The following is a 22,874-nucleotide window of genomic DNA, read 5'->3' as shown; positions in this document are numbered from 1 at the left end:
TTTGCACTGAAATAGAGGCCATACACATTAAGATGAAAGGTATACATCATTACGATATAAGCATAACTTACGTATAGTACAGTACTCATTTTAGGTTAAATAGCAGACAGTGAGATGGAAAACATAATATTCAGCAGGCACCGAACTGCAGCAGAACGGAAACAGTGCTGATTGTGATGAAGACAGATTGGAATAGAAATCACTTCCTTCTTGCTCCCGTAGAGCAGACCCATTGAAGTGAATGGACATTACTCAGGTTTCTTAATTTCAATGGGTTGCACTCACTGTGGTGCTAAGCAGATTTTATCTTAAGGAGCGGAATAATCTCCCCCTCTGTTGTCCCTGCCTGGCACCTAAATCTGTTTTGGGTTTTCCCCCATCCCCCCAGAGAAGATTTGGGGATGACAAACATGGAGGGAGAAGAGGGGGGGAATCCCCTTGCACTAGCACGTAAATATAGTTGAGCCTACCCTGAGTGGACAAACCTAGACAGCATCTTAAAAAGCAGAGACATCACCTTGCCAACAAAGGCCCATATAGTTAAAGCTATGGTTTTCCCAGTAGTGAAGTATGGAAGTGAGAGCTGGACCATAAAGAAGGCTGATTGCTGAAGAATTTATGCTTTTGAATTATGGTGCTGGAAGAGATTCTTGATAGTCCCATGGACTGCAAGAAGATCAAACCTATCCATTCTGAAGGAAATCAGCCCTGAGTGCTCACTGGAAGGACAGATCCTGAAGCTGAGACTCCAGTACTTTGGCCACCTCATGAGAAGAGAAGACTCCCTGGAAAAGACCCTGATGTTGGGAAAGATGGAGGGCACAAGGAGAAGGGAATGACAGAGGACGAGATGGTTGGACAGTGTTCTCGAAGCGACCAGCATGAGTTTGACCAAACTGCGGAAGGCAGTGGAAGACAGGAGTGCCTGGCGTGCTCTGGTCCATGGGGTCACAAAGAGTCGGACATGACTAAACAGAAGAAGGTACGTCTTCACACAGTGCTAGTTAAACTATGGAACTTATTCCCACAAGATGTTTGATAACCAGCAACTTGGATGGTGTTAAAAAAAAATTGACAAATTGATGGAGGAAAAAAGTTTCAATGGCTGCTAACCCTGATGGCTTTGTTCTACCTCAACTGTCAGAGGCAGTAATGTTTCTGAATCACAGTTGCTGGACACCATGGGAGGAGGAGGGGAAAGAAGAAGAGTTTGGATTTGATATCCCGCTTTATCACTACCCAAAGGAGTCTCAAAGCAGCTAACATTCTCCTTTCCCTACCTCCCCTACAACAAACACTCTGTGAGGTGAGTGAGGCTGAGAGGCTGAGAGAAGTGTGACTAGCCCAAGGTCACCCAGCAGCTGCATGTGGAGGAGCGGAGACGCGAACCCGGTTCACCAGATTATGAGACTACCGCTCTTAACCACTACACCACACTGGCACTCCGTTCCCATTTTTGGGCTTCCCAGAGGCAACAGGTTGGCCACTGTGAGCACAGTGGACTGGACAAGAAGGGCCTGAACCAGCAGGGCTTTTCTTATGTTCTTAGAAATCACAACATTGGAACTCAGGGTGGTATTCAACTAAGTTTTAGTAGGAGCAGACCCACTGAAATTAATGGGTCAAATGTCATCATGTCCGTTCATGTCAATGTTGAAGTCAGAGTAGCAAAATCGCAGCTAAGAAGCTCAAATGACTGAAACCCTTCTTTGGACATTAAGCCAATGTCCAGACTTTAACATTCAAAAACTTTACTTGCAGAAACTTATAATTATGGAAGAATTAAAACATAATATTTACAGTCATATGCTTCTCCAAGCATGGGCTTATAATTTTTTCTTCTAACTTCCAAACAACTGTATTTTCCTGTTTCCAGAGCTCAGCACTTTCAGCCTTCTGTATCTCAGAAAGGCCATGCCTTGCAGCTCCTATGAGAGATTTCCACTTTTATCTTCTCCTCCAGCTTTGCTCTCTTTCTTCCAAGCAGAGAAGAAGCACTCTGACACTCTGTTCAACTTAGCAGTGTTCACAGTGGGTTCTAAAACACAGCCATCACGCTTCACATAAAATGGAGTCTCTCCTTCACATCTCCTATGTGACCAACATTAACCAGTCACATGAGAACTGCTAAAGAACTCTCTGGAATTCATTTACCAACCAATCAAATTTAAACATATGGTAATACATACAAGCATTTGCAATTTCGGTGAGAAAATTGAGTAAAGCATAATTGAATACCTATTCACTCAGTGGCAGAGCACATGTTTCGCATGGGAGAAAGGCATAGGTTCAATTGTTGATGTCTGCAAGCAGAGGTGGGGAAGACTCCTGCTTTGAGAGCCTCTTCCTCTCAATGTCTCCTGAGGTAGATGGACCAGCGGTCTGACTCTGGTATATAATGCCGCTTCCTTTGTTCCTATTCTAGTGTCATTGTCAGAATCCTTGCAGGAAAGCAATTCAAAATCTGGCCTTTGATTCATGTTGGTATGACAACAGTGTTTCTCCCCAGCACGTCTCGGTACCTCTAAAGAAACACCCACCCTGACTTCTCTTCTAACCTTTCTATAACCATGTTTTCTTCTCTATAAATAAAGTATAGATATGCAAACATTTCACACCCATTTAAAGGCATTCAACCAATGTATGAAATCAATTCTAATTTTACGGCTACCAACAGTCCCCTAGCATTCAATACCTTTGTTCATTCAGATTGCAGGGGAAACAGAGCATACAGTGGAACATTATCTCGGAATTTGTTGTTTTCAAAAGGGTATGAGTGAGAACAAGCTTTAGCCTTGTTCAGGAACTTTCCTGACCATATGAGAGTTTAGAATATGGAGGTGGGCCAGGGGTGTGCACACAAGCATCAACTCCAATGTGCCTGGGCATGAGGGTTTCTTTGCAGATTTTCATGCGTTCAGCACAAAGTCTGAAAATGGTTTCTAAGCATATTCTGTTGAATAAGACTAAGATGGAGTTCTCCATCTCAGGGAAGCCAATAAGACTGTGTGCACATCGTACAGTTAAAACACATGGCTTCTCCCAAAGGATAATGGTAACGGTAGTTTGCTAAGGGGAATGTGAATGGTTGCACCATGGGGATAAAACTGCAGTTCCCATGATTCTTAGGGGGAAGCCATGTGCTTTAAAGGTATGTTATGCACCCAGCCTAAGTGTTTTCAACAGAGGAATGCTTAGGAACTCTTTTCAGACCTTCTCATTAAACTTCTGGTCATCAGCTTCTTTGGTCCTGTGGGCACATCTGAAAACCGAAGAAACTGTGGTGAGGACCATATATGCACTGCAACCACAGCTCTTACCACCAGGAATTTCTTCCTGAGGTTTAGTCGAAATCTCATTTCTTGTGATTTAAATCCATTGGTTGCTACCCTCTGGTGCAGCAGAAAACAAGGCTGCTCCATCTTCCATGTGGTGGCCCTTCAGGTATTTGAAGATGGCTATCTTACAACCTCTCGATCTTGTCGTCTTCAAGCTAAACATACCCAGCACCCTCATATGGTTAAGTGAATGCCTGAACAGGTGTCAGGGACTGGGCAGAGGAAAAATGATGGAGACCGCCTCCCCGGCCTGACCCTTCCAGGGAGGAGGAAGAGGAAGGCAGTTTAGATTTACAACAGGGGTTTGTGGGAGGTCACAGCTCAGAGGCAGATGAGGGGGAAAGTTGAGAAATAATGGGAGGGGAGGAGAAGGAAGCAACAGAGGGGTGACAGCCGACAGACATGGTGTCCTTAGAAAGCATTTCAGACCCCCATCTCCCAGAACCCAGCAAGCCTTGAAAGTAGGAAAGCAAAGAGCTCAAAGACAGAGGGCACATAGCTTTAGGTCTGCAAATGTTGTGGAACTGATTACTTCCCCTACCCCTAATTTGCATTGCATTTCCTTTGCAACGGGTGGAATAGCATAATGATGAGGTAGTTAATTACATAAGCGGTGTAAGTTTTGTAATTTTGCCACAGCAGACAGCGAGGTGGGCGGGAGGCAAACTGCAGCAGAACAGCAACAGGGCTGTGTGTTACTAATATGGGGTGAAATGGGAGGGGATGCCTTTTTGCATCTCTAAGGAGCGTTAGATTTTTATTTTATTTTTCTTTTAAAAGTGCTTTCAGGTTTTCCTCAGTCCTTGGGTTCCCTTTGTTCATCAGTCCAGCACCGTGGGAGAGCCTCTTCGGTGAGATGAAATCCGTTTTGGGGGTTTTTTTTAAAAAAGAGATTAGCTTTCGGAGGGATGTGTTTGTGTGTGGGAACATAAACTGTTTTTGACAGTTTTGATCGCAGGAGCAGGTACCTCAGAAGACCGTAAACACGAGAGAAGCATGCTTTGCAATTGCAGAGGAGTAACAACAGTTGGCTGAGGGAAAAAGGAAAAGGTTGGGCTGCGTGAGGAGTGGGGGAGAAGTCAGCATTTTAGCATGCATTCACAGTTATCGCTGTTTCCATGGCAACATCTCCACGGAATAAAGTATGCTCTCCTTTCTTTCGAAGAGGGGAAGCAGAGTTTGAAATGGATACTTCACATAACCCCCCCAAACTACAAATCCACAACAAGTCTTGAGTGCTCCCTGATCTCCTGTGTAAGTGTCATTATATTATTGCAGTTCAAAAAGCTGTTTCTTTGAGACTCCCCTGTGAAAGAAAGTGTTTTTTTCTTTTAAAAAAGATGCTTTTGCTTCTTATTTGCCCACTGAATTTCCACAAAGCCCTGAATAGCCTACCTCCTTCATCCTTTTTTTTTTTCATTTTGTTCTGGACTTGACAGCCTTCTGGCATTAAATCTCTCTTCCTCCACCCCATTTTCGAGCGCATTCTCCTCTTGTTTACACTGCTGGGAGTTGCAAGAAATCTCCCTGAATTCTGAACTTAACCCAGTTTGAGAGGGATCAAAAGCTGTTTAATGAGTTGTGTGAAAACTTGCAGGAATCTTTTGTAATTGCCTAAGTCAGGAGTGGGAAACCTCAGACTTGGGGTGTGTATGTGTGAATTGTGGCCCCCAGGGGACTTGCCGCAAGCAATACCTTCTCTGTAGGCCATACCTCACCTGCTCTATTCAGTGCACATCTTGACTGCTTTTGCCTGACTGAAATGTCTCATTGATCTGCATTAATACCTGCTCCCCACTTTTGCATTTATAGTATAGTAAAGGTAAAGGGACCCCTGATCATTAGGTCCAGTCGTAACAGACTCTGGGGTTACGGCGCTCATCTCGCTTTATTGGCCGAGGGAGCCGGCGTACAGCTTCCGGGTCAGGTGGCCAGCATGACTAAGCCGCTTCTGGCGAACCAGAGCAGTGCACGGAAACCTCCGTTTACCTTCCCGCTGGAGCAGTACCTATTTATCTACTTGCGCTTTGACGTGCTTCCGAACTGCTAGGTTGGCAGGAGCAGGGACCGAGCAACGGGAGCTCACCCCGTCACGGGGATTCGAACCACTGACCTTCTGATTGGCAAGTCCTAGGCTCTGTGGTTTAACCCACAGCACCACCCGTGTCTCACTATTTATAGTATAATTTTCTATTAATATAGTATATATTTTTCTATAATATATTTTCTATAATATTATATATATATATATATATATATATATATATATATATATATATTCTATAATATATAAAATATTTCCTATAATATAGTATAATTACAGTATAATTATAGTATAATTTTCTATTAATTCTTTTTCACAATAATCTTCATATCAAATAGTTGCATTGCTTCTTAAATTGACTTCCCACCTCCACTTCTGCGGTGTTTCTACTCACACCTTTTCCGCTACATTATATCTTTATCTATTACAAAACAGATAAAATCTCCTTTGTAATTATTTTATCATTTCCCTTCTGCTTCTTTTATCTCGAATCCTGGCCACAATTTCATTTGACTATAGTATTTTTTTAAAAATAGTCCATGAAAGGCCTCCCTTCTTCTATATAAAAACGTTCATCATTCTGATCTCTTAATATCACTGTCAGTTTTGCCATTTCTGCATAATCCATCACTTTCAAAAGCCACTCTTCCTTTGCTGGAACTTTCTCTCCTTTCCATTCCTGTGCATATAATATTCTAGCTGCGGTTGTCACATACATAAATAGTTTTGCTATCTTCTTTGGAACCCCTGTCCCTATTATGCCTGTAAGGAAAGTTACCTGAAGGAGCATCTCCACCCCCATCATTCAGCTCTGAGGGTCTTCTGGCAGTTCCCTCCCTGTGAGAAGTGAGGTTACAGAGAACCAGACAGAGGGCCTTCTTGGTAGTGGCGCCCTCCCTGTGAAACGCCCTCCCATCAGATGTCAAAGAGATAAACAACTACCTGACATTTAGAAGACATCTGAAGGCAGCCCTGTTCAGGGAAGTTTTTAATGTGTGACATTTTAATGTATTTTTAATCTTTGTTGGAAGTCACCAACAAAGTAGCTGGTGAAACCCAGCCAGATATCTGACTTTTAGAATAAATTAAAAAAATTCTTCCAGTAGCACCTTTAAGTCCAACTAAGTTAGTTCTTGGTATGAGCTTTCGTGTGCAAGCACACTTCTTCAGATACACCTTCTTCAGATGACTTTTAGATACACATTCTTCAGATGACTTTTAGAAGACATCTGAAGGCAAACCTGTTTAGGGAAGTTTTAAATGTTTGATGTTTTATCGTGTTTTTCATATTCTGTTGGGAGCTGCCCAGAGTGGCTGGGGAAACCCACCCAGATAGGTGGGTATAAATAATAAATTGTTGTTGTTGTTGCTGCTGCTGCTGTTGTTGGTGTTGTTGTCTTTTGGGAAGAGCCTGCTCCCCGCTTTTTCAAAAAAACATTTTAAAAAATTCTTCCAGTAGCACCTTAGACACCAACTAAGTTTGTTATTGGTATGAGGTTTCGTGTGCATGCACAGCTTTAATTTTTGTTTTGAGTACTGCAGACCAACACGGCTACCTCCCTGCTTTTCCAGTCATCAGTCCTATGCACAAGAAGCTGGCACAAAGCATATCAGTTTAGGTTAACTTGGCACTAAGTTACACCAGATCAAAACTCTGTTCAGCAGTGGGGCAACTGCTGCCATGCCTAAGCCTGCCGAAAGGAAAACAAGCCTTTTAAAATAGTGTTCTGCATCACGTTGCCAGGTCACATGACTGAGCTGAAAGTGCTTAGGATCCAGCCTAAGTCTTTTCTTGAGGGTCCCTTCTGAGTCACACCCCTGGAATTCCCCCTTTGCCAGGGACTTACAGCAGCCCAGGCTGAGGCAGGGTGAGCAAGTTAAACAGTGTGACGCGGCAGCTAAAAAAGCCAATGCAATTCTGGGCTGCATCAATAGGAGTATAGCATCTAGATCAAGGGAAGTAATAGTGCCACTGTATTCTGCTCTGGTCAGACCTCACCTGGAGTACTGTGTCCAGTTCTGGGCACCACAGTTCAAGAAGGACACTGACAAACTGGAACGTGTCCAGAGGAGGGCAACCAAAATGGTCAAAGGCCTGGAAACGATGCCTTATGAGGAACGGCTAAGGGAGCTGGGCATGTTTAGCCTGGAGAAGAGGAGGTTAAGGGGTGATATGATAGCCATGTTCAAATATATAAAAGGATGTCACACAGAGGAGGGAGAAAGGTTGTTTTCTGCTGCTCCAGAGAAGCGGACACGGAGCAATGGATCCAAACTACAAGAAAGAAGATTCCACCTAAACATTAGGAAGAACTTCCTGACAGTAAGAGCTGTTCGACAGTGGAATTTGCTGCCAAGGAGTGTGGTGGAGTCTCCTTCTTTGGAGGTCTTTAAGCAGAGGCTTGACAACCATATGTCAGGAGTGCTCTGATGGTGTTTCCTGCTTGGCAGGGGGTTGGACTCGATGGCCCTTGTGGTCTCTTCCAACTCTATGATTCTATGATTCTATGATTCAGTGTATCTTCAACTGACCCAGAGTTGGGGACTTAACAGCGACTGAGCTAGAGTTCCTTTGCTCATCCTAAGCAGGTCTTGCCATAGAATTGCCCCCCCTTTTAAAAAAAAACAACAATTTTTTTTATTTGCAGATTTATCAAGGGAAAGAAAGAAGGAAACGAAACGAGATGAGAAGAAAGAAGAAAGAAATAGATAACAACAACAATAATAACCAAATAATATAACAATAGACCATCAATCCACATTGTGGGTACAGTGACCGTCAGTTCAGGAATCTTAAATTGGACATATAAGCTTATATAAGCCTTGCAGTTGCGCACATGGGTATCAACACAAAATTGATGCCCATTTGAAATATGCTTGAATGTAGCCTGGTCAGGGGACCATTGCAAAAAAAAATAATAAAAATAAAAATGGTGGGTGTTTATCCTTCCAAGCTCGAAGTGTAAGTCTCTTAGCCACCATAAGAACTCACAAAATCCATTTTTTCTTGTGCAGCCATTAATCCCCATACTACAGGAATATAGTTTAAAAGTACGCGGACACTTGCAAATATCACGGATTTCCCCAGTACAACATTTCTGTAACTGCTTCAGACCAAATGGAATTCACGCCTGGCCAAGCCATGTCACATGCCTCAAAAGAGGCGTTCTCAGCATTCAACATCCAGCATCTGTCTGTGATAGACAGTACCTTTCTACGCAAACATTGCGGAGTCCAATATACAATGGTACCTCGGGTTACATACGCTTCAGGGTACATATGCTTCAGTTTACACAATCCGCTAACCCAGAAATAGTGCTTCAGGTTAAGAACTTTGCTTCAGGATAAGAACAAAAATCGTGCTCCGGCGGCACGGCAGCAGCAGGAGGCCCCATTAGCTAAAGTGGTGCTTCAGGTTAAGAACAGTTTCAGGTTAAGAACGGACCTCCGGAACGAATTAAGTACTTAACCCGAGATACCACTGTACTTGATATATTAACACCTTTTCTTTATATGGGTGAAGAATGGAAGCCTCTGACATTTGCATGACTGACGTGTGTCATCATCACGCATGTGACCTCTGGCAAATGCACCTTTTTCGGAGCCAAAATGGGCTAGGGCAGGGGAGGAACATGGTGGGTTGGTGTGGGGTGGGAGCAGGCCAAGGGAGGGGTGGACTGGACTGGGACTTCTGTGTGTCCCATGGGTGTGTGGGGCAGCCAGGAATGGAACCCCCACTTAAGCAGGGATTCCTCTGCATAGCCTACTATACAAAAGTGAAAATTGCATCTCTTGCTCTGTCCACTTTTGCCTCTGGCCACATGCACCATTGGCATGCAACCCCCCCCCCCCCGAGATTGCCCACAAAGGAATGGGCTGGGGCAGCACCACTAAATAGAACTCCAGTCAGTCACGTCACTGGAAGGTCGAAGGAGAGGGGTGTAGGGAATTACAAGGTCAGCGCAGTGCAAATGCACCCGACTGGCTCTGCAAGTGCGTTTGCACCGTGCTCTCCTCACCGCAGCCTCGCCCAGTAATCAGCAGTGATGCAACCAACCAGAGCTCAGGTGAACCGTGCCACCACACCATCGGCTTCTGCCCAATCCTCGCCCAAACATTTTCCTGAAGCCCCATAAGAAGAAGAGTTTGGATTTGATATCCTGCTTTATCACTACCCGAAGGAGTCTCAAAGCGGCTAACATTCTCCTTTCCCCTCCTCCCCCACAACAAACACTCTGTGAGGTGAGTGGGGCTGAGAGACTTCAGAGAAGTGTGACTGGCCCAAGGTCACCCAGCAGCTGCATGTGGAGGAGCGGAGACACAAACCCGGTTCCCCAGATTGCAAGACTACCACTCTTAACCACTACACCACACTGGCTCTTCCTTATTTGGCTTCCTTATTTGGATCAGCATAGAATGTAGACCCTCCAAATATTGGTATATACAGTGCTACCTCGGGTTAAGAACTTAATTCATTCCGGAGGTCCGTTCTTAACCTGAAACTGTTCTTAACCTGAAGCACCACTTTAGCTAATGGGGCATCCCGTTGCCGCCACGCCACTGGAGCACAATTTCTGTTCTCATCCTGAAGCAAAGTTCTTAACCAAGGTACTATTTCTGGGTTAGCGGAGTCTGTAACCTGAAGCATCTGTAACCCGAGGTACCACTGTAATCCTCATCACACCTCACCACTAGCTGTGCTAGCTGAGGCTGATGGGAGTTAGAATCCAACAGCACAGCAGGAGGTTAGACCAGATCACTCTTGGGATCCCTTCCAACTCTACCATTCTATGATTTTAGAGGATCACAGGTTCTCCAATTCTGATTTAATGGCGTCATAAAGGCCATACTATGACCATTTTCCCCCCAGCTGGCTACAATAGGCAATGCTTTATCTACAACACAGTAGACAGTGTTTTATATTTTATCCTGTTGGTTCTGTTTTCAGTGTTTCCACATAGCTTGAGGCCCTAAGAATGGATTTTTAAAAAAACAATAATCAAAATGACACACTTTACAAAACAAAATCTTCAGCACTCTACCAAACAGGTTAATTGGGACTACCTTTCATAATAAAAAGCAAAAACCTTCTCTAGTGACAAAGGATGCTAAATGAATAGGCATTTCCCTTGAGAACACTCAGACTCCTTGCTTGCCTTTTAAGGTATAGAGTTAATTGATTCATTACTAAAATCTTGGCTCTGGGGGAAAGTAGGAGGGAGGAATCCTGCCTCCATTCCTGTTTGCAGAAAGAAGTTGCTAACATGTGTGCTTATGTTTCCACTGTTTTAGCTCTGAACATTTTAAGCTTGATGGCCATAAGCAATTCGGCACACATTAGACTTGCCATACGTCAGGAAAATGCCTGACATGTCCGGGTTTCCGGGTGTTAAAATGGCGTCGGGGGGGATTTTTACCGAACTGGCAAAATGTCAGGGAAAACCTGGATGTAAAAGCAGTGGAAACAGCTCCAAAAGCTGCAAATCACTATTTTGTTGGGAGGTTTCCCCAATAAAGCCCAACTATATTGGTTCAGAGGGACATGGGTGGTGCTGTGGGTTAAACCACAGAGCCTAGGACTTGCCGATCAGAAGGTTGGTGGTCTGAATCCCCGTGATGGGGTGAGCTCCCATTGCTCGGTCCATGCTCCTGCCAACCTAGCAGTTTGAAAGCACGTCAAAGTGCAAGTAGATACTCCGGCGGGAAGGTAAACGGCATTTCCTTGCGCTGCTCTGGTTTGCCAGAAGCGGCTTAGTCATGCTGGCCACATGACCCGGAAGCTGTACGCCGGCTCCCTCGGCCAATAAAGCGAGATGAGCACCACAACCCCAGAGGTGGCCACGACTGGACCTAATGGTCAGGGGACCCTTTACCTTTACGTTGATATTGGTTCAACCAAAGCTCAGCAACAATTTTTCAAAAAGTAAACTTTCAAAAAAGTTTACTTTTTGAAATATGGCAGCCCTAGTAGCACACATAGAGACCACACCTGCAAAAACAAACAAACCCATGCTTATTCCATCACAGAGTCGAATACTGAGAGACAATGTGGTGTAGCAGTTAGAGCATTGGGCTAGTACAGGGTTTCCCAAACTTGGTTCTCCAGTTGTTTTGGGACTACAGTTCCCATCATTCCTGACCACTGGTCCTGCTAGCTAGGGATGATGGGAGTTGTAGTCCAAAAACAGCTGGAGAACCAAGTTTGGGAAACTCTGGTCTAGCATCTTGGAAGACCAGAGCTCACTGGGTGATCTTGGGCCAGTCACCATCTCTCAGCCTAACCTACCTCACAGGGTTATTGTGTGGGTAAAAATAGAGAGGGTGGGAAGGCTTGAGCTCCTCTGAGTCAAAGTTTGAAGGAGCTGGGGTTGGGGAAAATTTGTCCCCTGTTTGCCTCGTGGATTCATCCTGCCCCTCTTGCCCCGCTCCCGCCTCTGCCTGTTTTGAGGTCACACACACAGGTGTGTGTGTGTGTGTGTGTGTGTGTGTGTGTGATGTTTGCGTGTGAATCTTCCTAAGTAATATAATGCACACCTGAATTATTATTAATTAAATTTGTATACCTCCCCATACCCACAGGTCCCATTGCTCGATATCACATATGCACTTGGGTTAGTGGCAAATTGGTGTGCTCAGGGCTATACTTCAGATCTGATGCTACAACCCCTCTTAAACCTTGCAAAGTGCCCATCTTTGCTGAAGGATCAGCTTTTGGCTTATCCACTTTCATGGTGAGGCAAAATGGCTACCAAAGATAACAAACTGCTACAAGTGGGATTTGCAATAAAATGTTGCATTGTGGAGTTCTTCTCTTCAGGATTGCAGCCAATTCCCCCTCCCACCCATCTCATACCCCCCCAAGCCAGTTAGCACACCATAGCCATTGAGTAACTTAGTCCTCATTGGCCTATTTTTGGGGGTTCCAGCTTTGTAGGGTTTCTTTTCTTTTCTTTTTGTACTTACTTAATCCTTAGTGTTCCCCCATTCCTGTGGATAATGCTTCCTTGTGCATGTGTTTCTATTTTGGCTACATAAACTCGTAGCCTGATCACCAGAAGCAGAGAGAATTAGGTAAAATCACATTTATAGAACTCGATCTCTCTCCTCCAATCAGCTGCCACTTATCTGCTGGTGTTCAGGCTGTCTGTTTACCCAGGTGTTTGTGGCCGCCTGGATTGTAAACCAGCTGACAAAATGGATTTCGCTGCTGCTTTAATCTTTTGGTCGTTTGCGTTTTGACACATTATAGTCCCCAATTGCTTCTTGGAGAGCACATTGCATTTTCGATAGGCTGTAAGTCACTAGCAGAACTACGGTTGGGAAACTGGCGTCTCCAGTTAGAAGGATCTCGTGCATCAGTGCTGGTGGGGAAGACCTCTTCATGGAGATGATGGGGAGCAGGGGCAGAGGAAGGGGGGGTGCAGGCTGCCTCAGGTGTCACCACTGAGGGGGGTGACAAAATGTTGGGCGGCACTCACCACAGCGCCTGCAGTATGCCCGAGCCATGCGTCTCTCTTGGGAGTGATGTGGTGGCTTGTGTGCACACAGGCTCCACGCTGCCCCACCTGCTGCATCCCCCCCGGCTGAGTGGGAGGAGGCAGGCAGGCTCCAGAGGCCCCACAGTGCGCCCCGCCCCTGGGCACGCCACCCCAGGCACCTGAGTGGCTTCCTCCGATGGTGACGGGGAGCCCTTGCCACTCAGAATACAGGCCCATCAAAATCTGCCTTATACTGCATCAGACCAATAGTCTGTCTAGTTCAATGTGTCCTACACTAGCAGGAAGTGACACTCTAGCATTTCAGATGGGGGTACTCTCAGGGGACAATCCCTATCTAGTGATGCCAGGGATTGAACTTGGAATATTCTGCATGCAAAGAAATGCTCTACCACTAGGGATGGCTGAATATGTCGATTTCAGTTTCTCATTTTTCCAGCCTTAACTTCCACATGTTTGAAATAAAAAAATTCCTTCCTGTAGCACCTTAAAGACCAACTAAGTTAGTTGGTCTTTAAGGTGCTACAGGAAGGAATTTTTTTATTTCGACTATGGCAGACCAACACGGCTACCCATCTGTAACTTCCACATGTTTGCTATTTGAAAAACAAACTCATATGAAAACTCGTCAACCTTTTAGTGCAAATTTCTCCTAACACTTTTGTACGCAATTTTCCCTAATACACAACTTTTTTATTTATTTTTTTGGCATTACAGCTTCCCCTAATAAGATGCATTTTTCGTATGCAACTTTCACTAATCCTTGCATTTCTGTGCACACTTTACTGATGCATGTGCATTTTTTTGCATGCGTCACTGAGCTGGAGAACTGCCCTGCAAAATTTGGAGGAGTGCAAATATCAACGAATGGCGGCATTTTGGTTCGCATATTGCTTTGGCAAACGTAAATTAAGTTCACTTTTCAATGCAAACTGAATCTAACTTCTCTCCCACCTCAACTCACAGTGAGCTATGATCTTCCACTAAGGTAGATTAAGGCAGCTCCGCATGCCCATACAAATATGCAGAAAAACACAGCTGTTCATGGCATCCTGGTGCACAAAGAGACTTAAAGGTACAGTTTCTCCTCTGCACAAGTCAGAAGAAACAGATTCCCACCTCCCTGTGCCTACCTGCCACGAGGAGAAGAAAGAGGCTGGGCTGAGTAAATTTGGGTTGCTAGGGTGCCTTCCGCCCATGTACTCATCCGTGCAGATGTCGCAGCTCTCGGCGTCTCGCCAGTCCCAGTAGGGGATGGTGAAGTTCTCATTCCCAGTGAGCTTTTGGATCTCGTGTTCCCACATGAGCAGGAAAAGACGGTGCCATGGAAGGAAGCCCGGAGCCTCGTGGGCAAAATCGATATCCCTCCACACATTGGTGCCTCCAAGGAGTGTGTCCCGAGAGACGTAATAGTGCATCCAGACAAAGAGGTCATACACATTGATGTCTCGGAACATGGGCGCTGAGCCATTGTTCATCTGGGCATACGTTCCAGTGGCAATGACAAAATCCCGGCTGGTGGTATGCTTGGCTAGGTTGAGGTAGGCAAGGAACTGGTTCTTTTCCCTGGTGCTGAGCTGGAAGATGTCATTCCTCACCCTCAGCTTCCTCTCTGTGCAATTGGGACCGGCAAAGTTGAACTTGCAGTCGGCACAGCTGAATCCCATGAAGTTGCCGGAGCATTGGCACGTCCGGTTGTAAAACACGGCGGGCCAGTCTTCCCGGTCGTCCACTCCGGAGAAGGGAAACTGAGGCCCGAGAGGGGCGTCTGAAAGTAGGATCTCGCGACAGGATCCCCTACCTGACAGCTCCCCACAAGGGGAACCATCACCATGCCAAATGGGACAGCATTCCTTGCTCAACAAGCTGTCGGCATTGGCGCATGCCCGAGGGAACTGGCCAGAACTGAAGGGCAGAATACCCAGGAAGATGCCAACGCTAAAAAGAGACATCTTCATTCAGCAGCAGAACTAGAGTCCAGTGGTTCAGGCAGCTGGCAAGGAACAAGCTTCTGTCCCTAGACTTTCAGAGCCCTGAGAAATTTTCCCGACATCTCTCCAGGACATCATCCAGTCTCACTTCCATCTATCCCCCTCCCCTCCCCTCAACTTTCTGTAATCTGATTATCACATGTCCTGGGCTCCGTCCAAAGAACTCTCACTCCCCTTCCCCCTTCGGCTCCAGTTAATATAGAGACTTTCTATGATAATCTCATCTTCTGCCTAGCACATGATCGCTTTTGATGTACCAGCAGCACAGAGGGTGGAAGCCTTGGTCACACACAGGAACTTGGGTGCTTGGTATAATGTCTCATGGGGTTTCTGTGCAGAAGGAGGAGGATCAAGGGCTGGGTAAGGCTGGGAGCATGTAAGGAAATCCCACAGAGCTTGGCTCAACTGCTGAGCGAGCCCAGCGCAGCAAATCTGCAAATTGCTAAAGAAAACTGGTCTGGAATTCCTCAATCATGCCTTTTAGAGAAAGGCCTGATTTTGTACATTTTCCAGACAGAAGGAAATATGCATAAAACCATCCCGTAAAAAAAGGAGGAGGAATAGAAGGCATAAATAGGGAACATTGACATTTTGGTTCTCCATTTGAATTTAGCTTGGTGAACAAAGGAGCACGCTTTCATAAAAGACCATGCACTCCTGCATGAACTTGCTCTGAAGTTCAGCTCATCCTCTGAGGAGCTTCTCCAGATGCTTGTCCCTGCTGGAAATGCCAAGGGGGGCAACTGGAGAAAGAGCCATCTTGGTGCCCAAGCTGTAGAATGATCTCTCAATGAAGGCTTCCTAACGCCAATGCTTATGTATTTTAGACATAGGTGCCGGGTTGGGCCTGGGGGCTGGGGGCTCCAGCCTCCACAACATTCCCTATGAAGGGCACCCACAATTTTTTTAGCGCCAGAGCTGTGCATGCCATGTTGGCATGCATGCCCACCAGCGTGCATGTCTGAGATCAGCCTGCCTGCTGATATGCGCATGTGATGTCAGCACACCGCAGGGCATGCTGATGTCAGATGCACACACTGGCAGGCATGTTGATGATGATGATTTATTATTTATACCCAGCCCATCTAGCTGGGTTTCCCCAGCCACTCTGGGCAGCTTCCAACAAAACATTAAAATACAAGCCAGCCTGCTTTTAGATGCCAGGCAAGGACTATCATAATAATCATCACTTTCATACCTGCTTAACTGCTATTTTAACAAAGGTTTGTTCTGCATTAAAAATAAAAAGAGAAGTACTAAAACTTCTTTTAATTGTTAACATGTAGCAAATTAGTTCGCATCAAGAGTTAGGCTACTCCACCTCTTTTATTCCATTTTTAGAGGCACATTTAAGATGCTGTCATTTCTAGATTTATATACGCAGCCTCCCTACCTGTAGATGAGTTGTTCAGCTTGCATCCACTGGGATGAGGTTCAAGACCTATTATGGCTGCCTTCATGGACATAGCCAATGGGGGGGCAGAGAGGGGCAGCTGTCCCCCCTAAATCAATAAAAATTCTTAGCAAACTGAGGTTCTGCCTCCCCAACAAAAGGCTTGCTCCCCTAACAAAAATCCTGGCTTAGAAAGACAAGTCCAATATCTGGGTCTGCTTCTACCGCCTGCTGAGGTGCTGAAAAGCATCGCTCTCTGCTTTGGGGAATAGGGTGTCCCGGTGAAAATGAAGGCATGGTTCCTACATGTTCAATTGTTGTGAACAATTGAAGAGAGAATGTTGGCAGCCAGCTACCTCTGCTCCATTTCCAGAGCTGCAGGAGCACTGCCCCCACCATTCTCTTCTTTTGCACTGAGCCTCCTGATTTATGGTACACCAATATAGGGATGCGGGTGGCGCTGTGAGTTAAACCACAGAGCCTAGGACTTGCCGATCAGAAGGTCAGCGATTCGAAATCCCCGCAACAGGGTGAGCTCCCATTGCTCGGTCCCTGCTCCTGCCAACCTAGCAGTTCGAAAGCACGTCAAAGTGCAAGTAGATAAATAGGTACCGCTCCAGCGGGAAGGTAAACGGCATTTCCGTGCGCTGCTCTGGTTCGCCAGTAGCGGCTTAGTCATGCTGGCCACATGACCCGGAAGCTGTACGCCGGCTCCCTCAGCCAATAATGAGTGCCGCAACCCCACAGTCAGCCACGACTGGACCTAATGGTCAGGGGTCCCTTTACCTTTACGTAATATAGGAGATCATTTGCAAAAGGTCCCATGGCTCAGATATGACAGAAAAGACCTGGGCGCTAAAGCATTCTCTAGACTGTGAACATTCTGCCTGAAAAATGTTGCCTTTCTGCAGGAATCAAGGGGCCATCATATGATGCTTCTGAGTAGCACGCGGCTCCTTAATCCTCTTGGCTTCAGGAAACACAGACAGATTATCACAGGGTCTTTGTGCCTGCTTCGAGCTCCCCAAACGAGGCTGCTTTCTCTCTCTTTCTCCCCCACAACATACACTTTAAAAAAGTTGACTCAAACTGCAATCACTCTTGCTGCACTATTTCAATTCTGCACGCTGGTTTAACCATTAGAAAACCTGAAGACCTTTGCCACTCATTGAATCCTGAACGTAAAGTGGAAGGAAAAACCAGAGATTGCTCATTTGTGGGGAAATTACCCAGTCGGCTACTTGACAAAGGTCAAAATGTAGGACACAGTCTCACAACACAGGGAGACAGACAGATGCTCTGTGGCTTTTCAGGCTGCTCTAAAATTGTAGAAATGCAACTGTATGACATTTTTGCAGTCAAACCAACAATTCATGTTTGGCCAGATAGGCACATGAAGGGGCTGAGGCTCCCAGAACTTTCCTGAAAAATTTGCTAGAGGGAACTGTGTGAGGTCACTTCCTTTGTCTGCCTTGGCAAGAAGCTGTAACACTACATACTTCCTTCCCTCTCCTTCTTCATCATGCCTTCAAGCAGACCACACATGCATGCTTGAGCTCTGCAGCTCAGACACTATTTTTTAACTTGCATTTTGTACTTTTGTAACTTAGATAGTGGCCATAAACTTGCCTTCATTTTGCTACTGTAATCGCTGCTTCAAGACCTAGATTGTGTAAGTAAATGCTACTTTTACTTCTTCACAAAACACTGTGAGTGATTGTTGTTTTGAAGAGAAAAGGGATAATACCAGGAAAACCCAGCCTGCCTTAAAGCATCTTGGATTGCTGTTTCTAGAAGGTTACATCAACCTTGTCTTAACTTCCAAGTTTAAGCTGCAAAGGATGGTACTCTGCTGATCTCACTAACATGAGCAAGGAAAGATAATAGCTAAATATTATATCCTTTCCTAGTGTCTAAATTCATTCCTACAAACAGACACAGCTTCCCGGATAGCATCTCCATGCCAGAAGGGCTGTACATATTGGGATTCTCCTTGTGTAAAAGGAAAGGTGGGGAACCTTTAACCCTCCAGATGTTATTGTTGGTCTCCAACTCCCAGTAGCACCAGCAACAGGGCCATTGGTACGGGATGATGGGACTTGTTGTCCAGCAACATCTGGAAGGCTACAGATTTTCTATCATTTTTGCACTTTTCCAATCTTAAACTCAGTTCTCCACATTTCAGCATGAAATTCTCCTAATACACACATTTTTGTCTGCAGTATTTTCCAGTAGGGGAACACATTTTTGCAAAGCAGTTTTTCCTAACGCCATGCATTTCTATGCATTGTTTTCACTAATATATGTACAGTGGTACCTCGGGTTAAGTACTTAATTCATTCCGGAGGTCTGTACTTAACCTGAAACTGTTCTTAACCTGAAGCACCACTTTAGCTAATGGGGCCTCCTGCTGCTGCCGCACCACTGGAGCACAATTTCTGTTCTCATCCTGAAGCAAAGTTCTTAACTTGAAGCACTATTTCTGGGTTAGCGGAGTCTGTAACCTGAAGCGTATGTAACTTGAAGCATATGTAACCCAAGGTACCACTGTATATGTGTTACACAAACACCAGTACAGTCAAACCCTGGTTTTCAAACAGCTTAGTTCTCGAATGTTTTGTCTCCCGAACGCCGCAAACCCAGAAGTGAGTGTTCCGGTTTGCGAACTATTTTTGGAAGCTGAACGTCCGATGGGGCTTCTGTGTCTTCTGATTGGCTGCAGGAGCTTCCTGCAGCCAATCAGAACCTGCGCTTTGGTTTCCAAATGTTTTGGAAGTCAAACGGACTTCTGGAACAGATTCCGTTCGACTTCCAAAGTATGACCATATATGCATTTTTATGCACATTGCTTGGCTGGAAAACTGCGCTGCAAAAGTGTGCATTCTGAAGGATGTCTCTGCTTCGGTTCACATCTTGTTTCAGAAAGCATGAAATAAATAAGGTCACCTTTAAATGTGAGCTGAAATCAAATTTTGCTGCCATCCCAATCTGTTGGATATCTGCCTGTCACTCAACTGTTAAAGGCAATAGTGGGAATATAGCCCTTTAAGTCACACACCCACTTCTTGTTTTAATTCTTTGCGGCTGAAAAAAAATTCAGATTTTTCTGAAGTTTTATAAAATTGATTACCGTAATTGATCACTTAATCAGTTCCAACAGCTTGGCTAATCAGGTAAAAAAAAAATAACTTCAGTTTGTAGGCAGCCCTAATTATCACATTAGTGTGTGTTATTATAATTAGAATCTGGATGCCACTTGAGCAGAAAGTGGAAGGTCAAGTGACCAAAATAACCCTTATACATCTCTAATCTTTGCCTTTTTCTTGGAGTGGAAGAATTTACCCTTTTGATTGACTTATTCAGGATGCAGATCTCAAATTACCTTAGGCTACAAACGCTTGAGGACCTGTTGGAATTTAGAAGAGGCAGCTTTTGACCGGCTGCCTTGGCATGTCAGGCAGAAGCTGAGCATCTGTCAGAGTGTCCTGAATCACCAGAAATTTCCCACAAGACCAGCATGGCTAATGTCCTCCAAGACACATCTGATGTCTTGATTGATGTGGCTGCAGGTGCCTTTAATCAGGATAGGGCTCCTGAACCTCTGCTCCAAAGCTCAAAGCAAAGAGGATTTGGCAGCAGCCTCGAGAATCATGCAAATCACCTCCAGCGCTCACCCAAGGGACAGAGAGAAGCATCTTAAGGATGGTTCACTTTGTAAGTCTGCATCAGGTGGAGAGACATGCAGCTGCCCCTTGTGGTGGAAACGCTGAATTGCAAGCAACAGCATCTCAGTGAAATATCTTCTGAATCTGACTTGACTCTGCCCACTCAGACTGGCCATTGGATCCTTCTGGGATGGAAGGAGCATGAAGGACTTCTTGTCCCAGAGAGAGTCATTGAGACAGAAGGATGAGATGGATTCCCTTCGCAACTGCATTATAGATTTGTCTTTGGGGGCTGTGGCTGTTCTAATTATGGAATCATAAAATTGCAGAGTTGGAAGGGACCCCGAGGGTCATCTAGTCCAACCCCCTGGAATGCAGGAATCTCAACTCAAGCATCCATGACAGATGGCCATCCAACATCTGTTTAAAAACCCTCAATGAACTTGAGGCTGCAGCAGCTGATGCACAGAAAGCTTCCCTGTACTGGGTCAGACCAGTACCAAGGGTTTCCCAAACTTGGGTCTCCAGCTGTTTTTGGACTACAACTCCCATCATCCCTAACTAGCAGGACAAGTGGTCAGGAATGATGGGAACTGTAGTCCCCAAACAGCTGAAGACCCAGGTTTGGGAAACACTGGTCTACCTGGACTGGTACAGGTCCTCCAAGGTTTTAGGTAGGAATCTTTCTTTGACTGACCTGGAAGTGCCAAATAATTCAACCTGGAACTTCCTGCATGTCAGGCATAAACTCCACCATTCAACTTCAAGACTTCTGCATAGCACTCCTTCCCATACAAGAGTTTAGTATCTTTAGGCTCTGAATCACTGGCCAACCAGTCTGGTTGCTGGATTCCCCCTGGACATGAAGGAACATTAGCCCATACATGAACTCTTGACCGCTCAGAACTGTGGAACTGGCACAGTTAAATATGCAACATAATTCTTGTTCTGCATTTGTATGAAATAGCTCTTTTAATGAGGCAGCACTTTGGAACTCCCTGCCAGTTGACCTCCGGGAGATGCCTTCACTGTCTCTTTTTCAATGCCTCCTAAAATCATTTTTGCTTAGGCAAGCCTGTTTGGACATGTAGAATAGTGAAGTAGGTTTTAATCAGGTGTTTAACTTATTTGTGACTTTTATTATTATTTGTAGGTTCTGAATAATTGTTTTAAACTGTTTTCCCCTTTATAAGTTCATTGTTTTATTCTGTGTGAAGAAGCACTTTCTTCTGAATCTTCCAACATTCAGTTTCATACGTGGTCCATGAGTTCTAGTGTTAAGTGAGAGGGAAAAGAACTTTTAATTAATACTGTCGGAACTCCGTACGACCGAGCTACTCCTCCAGTTGTGTCTTCGGAATCTCCTCCGACGGTGATTAACGACCTAAGCCTTTGATGAGGCTTCAGGCACGTTCCTATTCCACAGAGTATCCGGATGAGAAATATATGAGCTACATTGCTACATTTTATTTCTAACTACGCAGGACAGAAAAGAATATGCATCTGCTCTTTGTGAAAGACAGAGACCCAACTGGAACAAAGAAACAGGAAACCAGTAACATCAACATCCGTCTCCCATCTCCCGTGAGGCTTCCAACAGTCTGGAATGTAAACAGAGTCTTGTGACTCCAAAAACTGCACAGTGGCATAAACCTAACAAATACGACCATAAGGAATTGAATCAATATTGGTTTTCTCCTTTAACATGTTCCCCCAAATCAGCTGCCTAAAATGACTGTCTCACTCTGCCTCTAAATCCCCATTCTGGATAACTTTTAGCTCTAGACGGAAACCTCCCCTAGTTGAGTGTCATTGACCAGCAGCAGGTAGAATTAAGGGATCTTGTTCTATGCATATTCATTCCGTATATTATTTCTTCCTTCCAAAACAAGTGATGTTCCGGATTCTTAAATGTTTCTTTTTCCTCCTCCTCCTCCTCCTCCTCCTCCTCCTCCTCCTTTCTCAAGGTCCTATGTATTACTGCATAAGAATCACAGTCATTGGAATGGCAATCTCCATCAAAAGGACTATCTGGAGGTGGGGAAGAGGAATTCTGAAATTACCTTCAGTATTTAAAAACATTACTGAAAATGACCCTGGCAGCGCTGTCATGCTGAATTACGGAAGGTTAATAGGGGTTTTTTTGCATGCTAAATAATCTATGCCTTTTTCTTTCTCTTAACACATGCTCAGTGGTTAGTGATAATAGCTATGCAAATAGAATTGGTATAATGCTTTTATTCTTTTCTTAAAACCTTGGAGCCTCTCCACCAATTGCTAGGAGGAATGGCAAGAACACTAACGCAGTGATGGGAAGAGGCAGTGAAATCATGTGGTCATAGATCATTTTCCATCCCAACAGCTGCAGCAGGGCTAGAGACAAAAGTAGGTGGAGCAGACATGGTTAGTGGGTGGTTCCCTGGACCAGATGGCTAGGAAGTTGTTTGCTCTTGGTGGGGTTACACTCCCTCTGAAGCAGCAGGTACAAAGCTTGGGGTTATTTCTGAACCCTTTGCTATCGCTTGAGGCTCAGGTGGCCTCAGTGGCTTCGACTGGTGGTGTCCTCTAGGTTAGAGTACTGCAACACATTCTACGTGGGGCTGCCTCTGAAGGCAGTTCGGGAACCTCAGCTAGTGCAGAATTCGGCGGCCAGATGTTTACTGGGACAAAACGATTTGAGTACAGTGGTACCTCGGGTTAAGGACTTAATTCATTTCGGAGGTCCGTTCTTAACCTGAAGCACCACTTTAGCTAATGGGGCCTCCTGCTGCCGCAGCACAATTTCTGTCTCATCCTGAAGCAAAGTTCTTAATCCGAGGTACTATTTCTGGGTTAGCAGAGTCTGTAACCTGAAGCGTCTGTAACCTGAAGCGCCTGTAACCCAAGGTACCACTGTATATCACGCCGATCCTGGCCTGACTGCACTGGCTGCCAATTGGGTTGCAGC

At 45.2% G+C, this 22,874-nt stretch overlaps 1 protein-coding gene across 1 annotated transcript in view; it reads right to left on the bottom strand.

The window, feature by feature from the left end:
• Positions 1-15,023, bottom strand: part of TYR (tyrosinase) — a 62,694-nt gene extending 47,671 nt beyond the window's left edge. The window contains exon 1 of the mRNA XM_081002178.1: positions 14,012-15,023. Within this exon, the coding sequence (XP_080858304.1) occupies positions 14,012-14,836 (825 nt within the window). The 5' untranslated portion in view covers positions 14,837-15,023. The remainder of the gene's footprint in view (positions 1-14,011) is intronic.
• Between the last annotated feature and the right edge of the window lie 7,851 nt (positions 15,024-22,874).

Source organism: Podarcis pityusensis, assembly GCF_964106645.2.
Source record: "Podarcis pityusensis genome assembly, chromosome: 4".
Classification (NCBI taxonomy): Eukaryota; Metazoa; Chordata; class Lepidosauria; order Squamata; family Lacertidae; genus Podarcis; species Podarcis pityusensis.
Note: the sequence above shows the minus strand (reverse complement) of the source record. Positions and strands in the feature narration are given on the sequence as shown.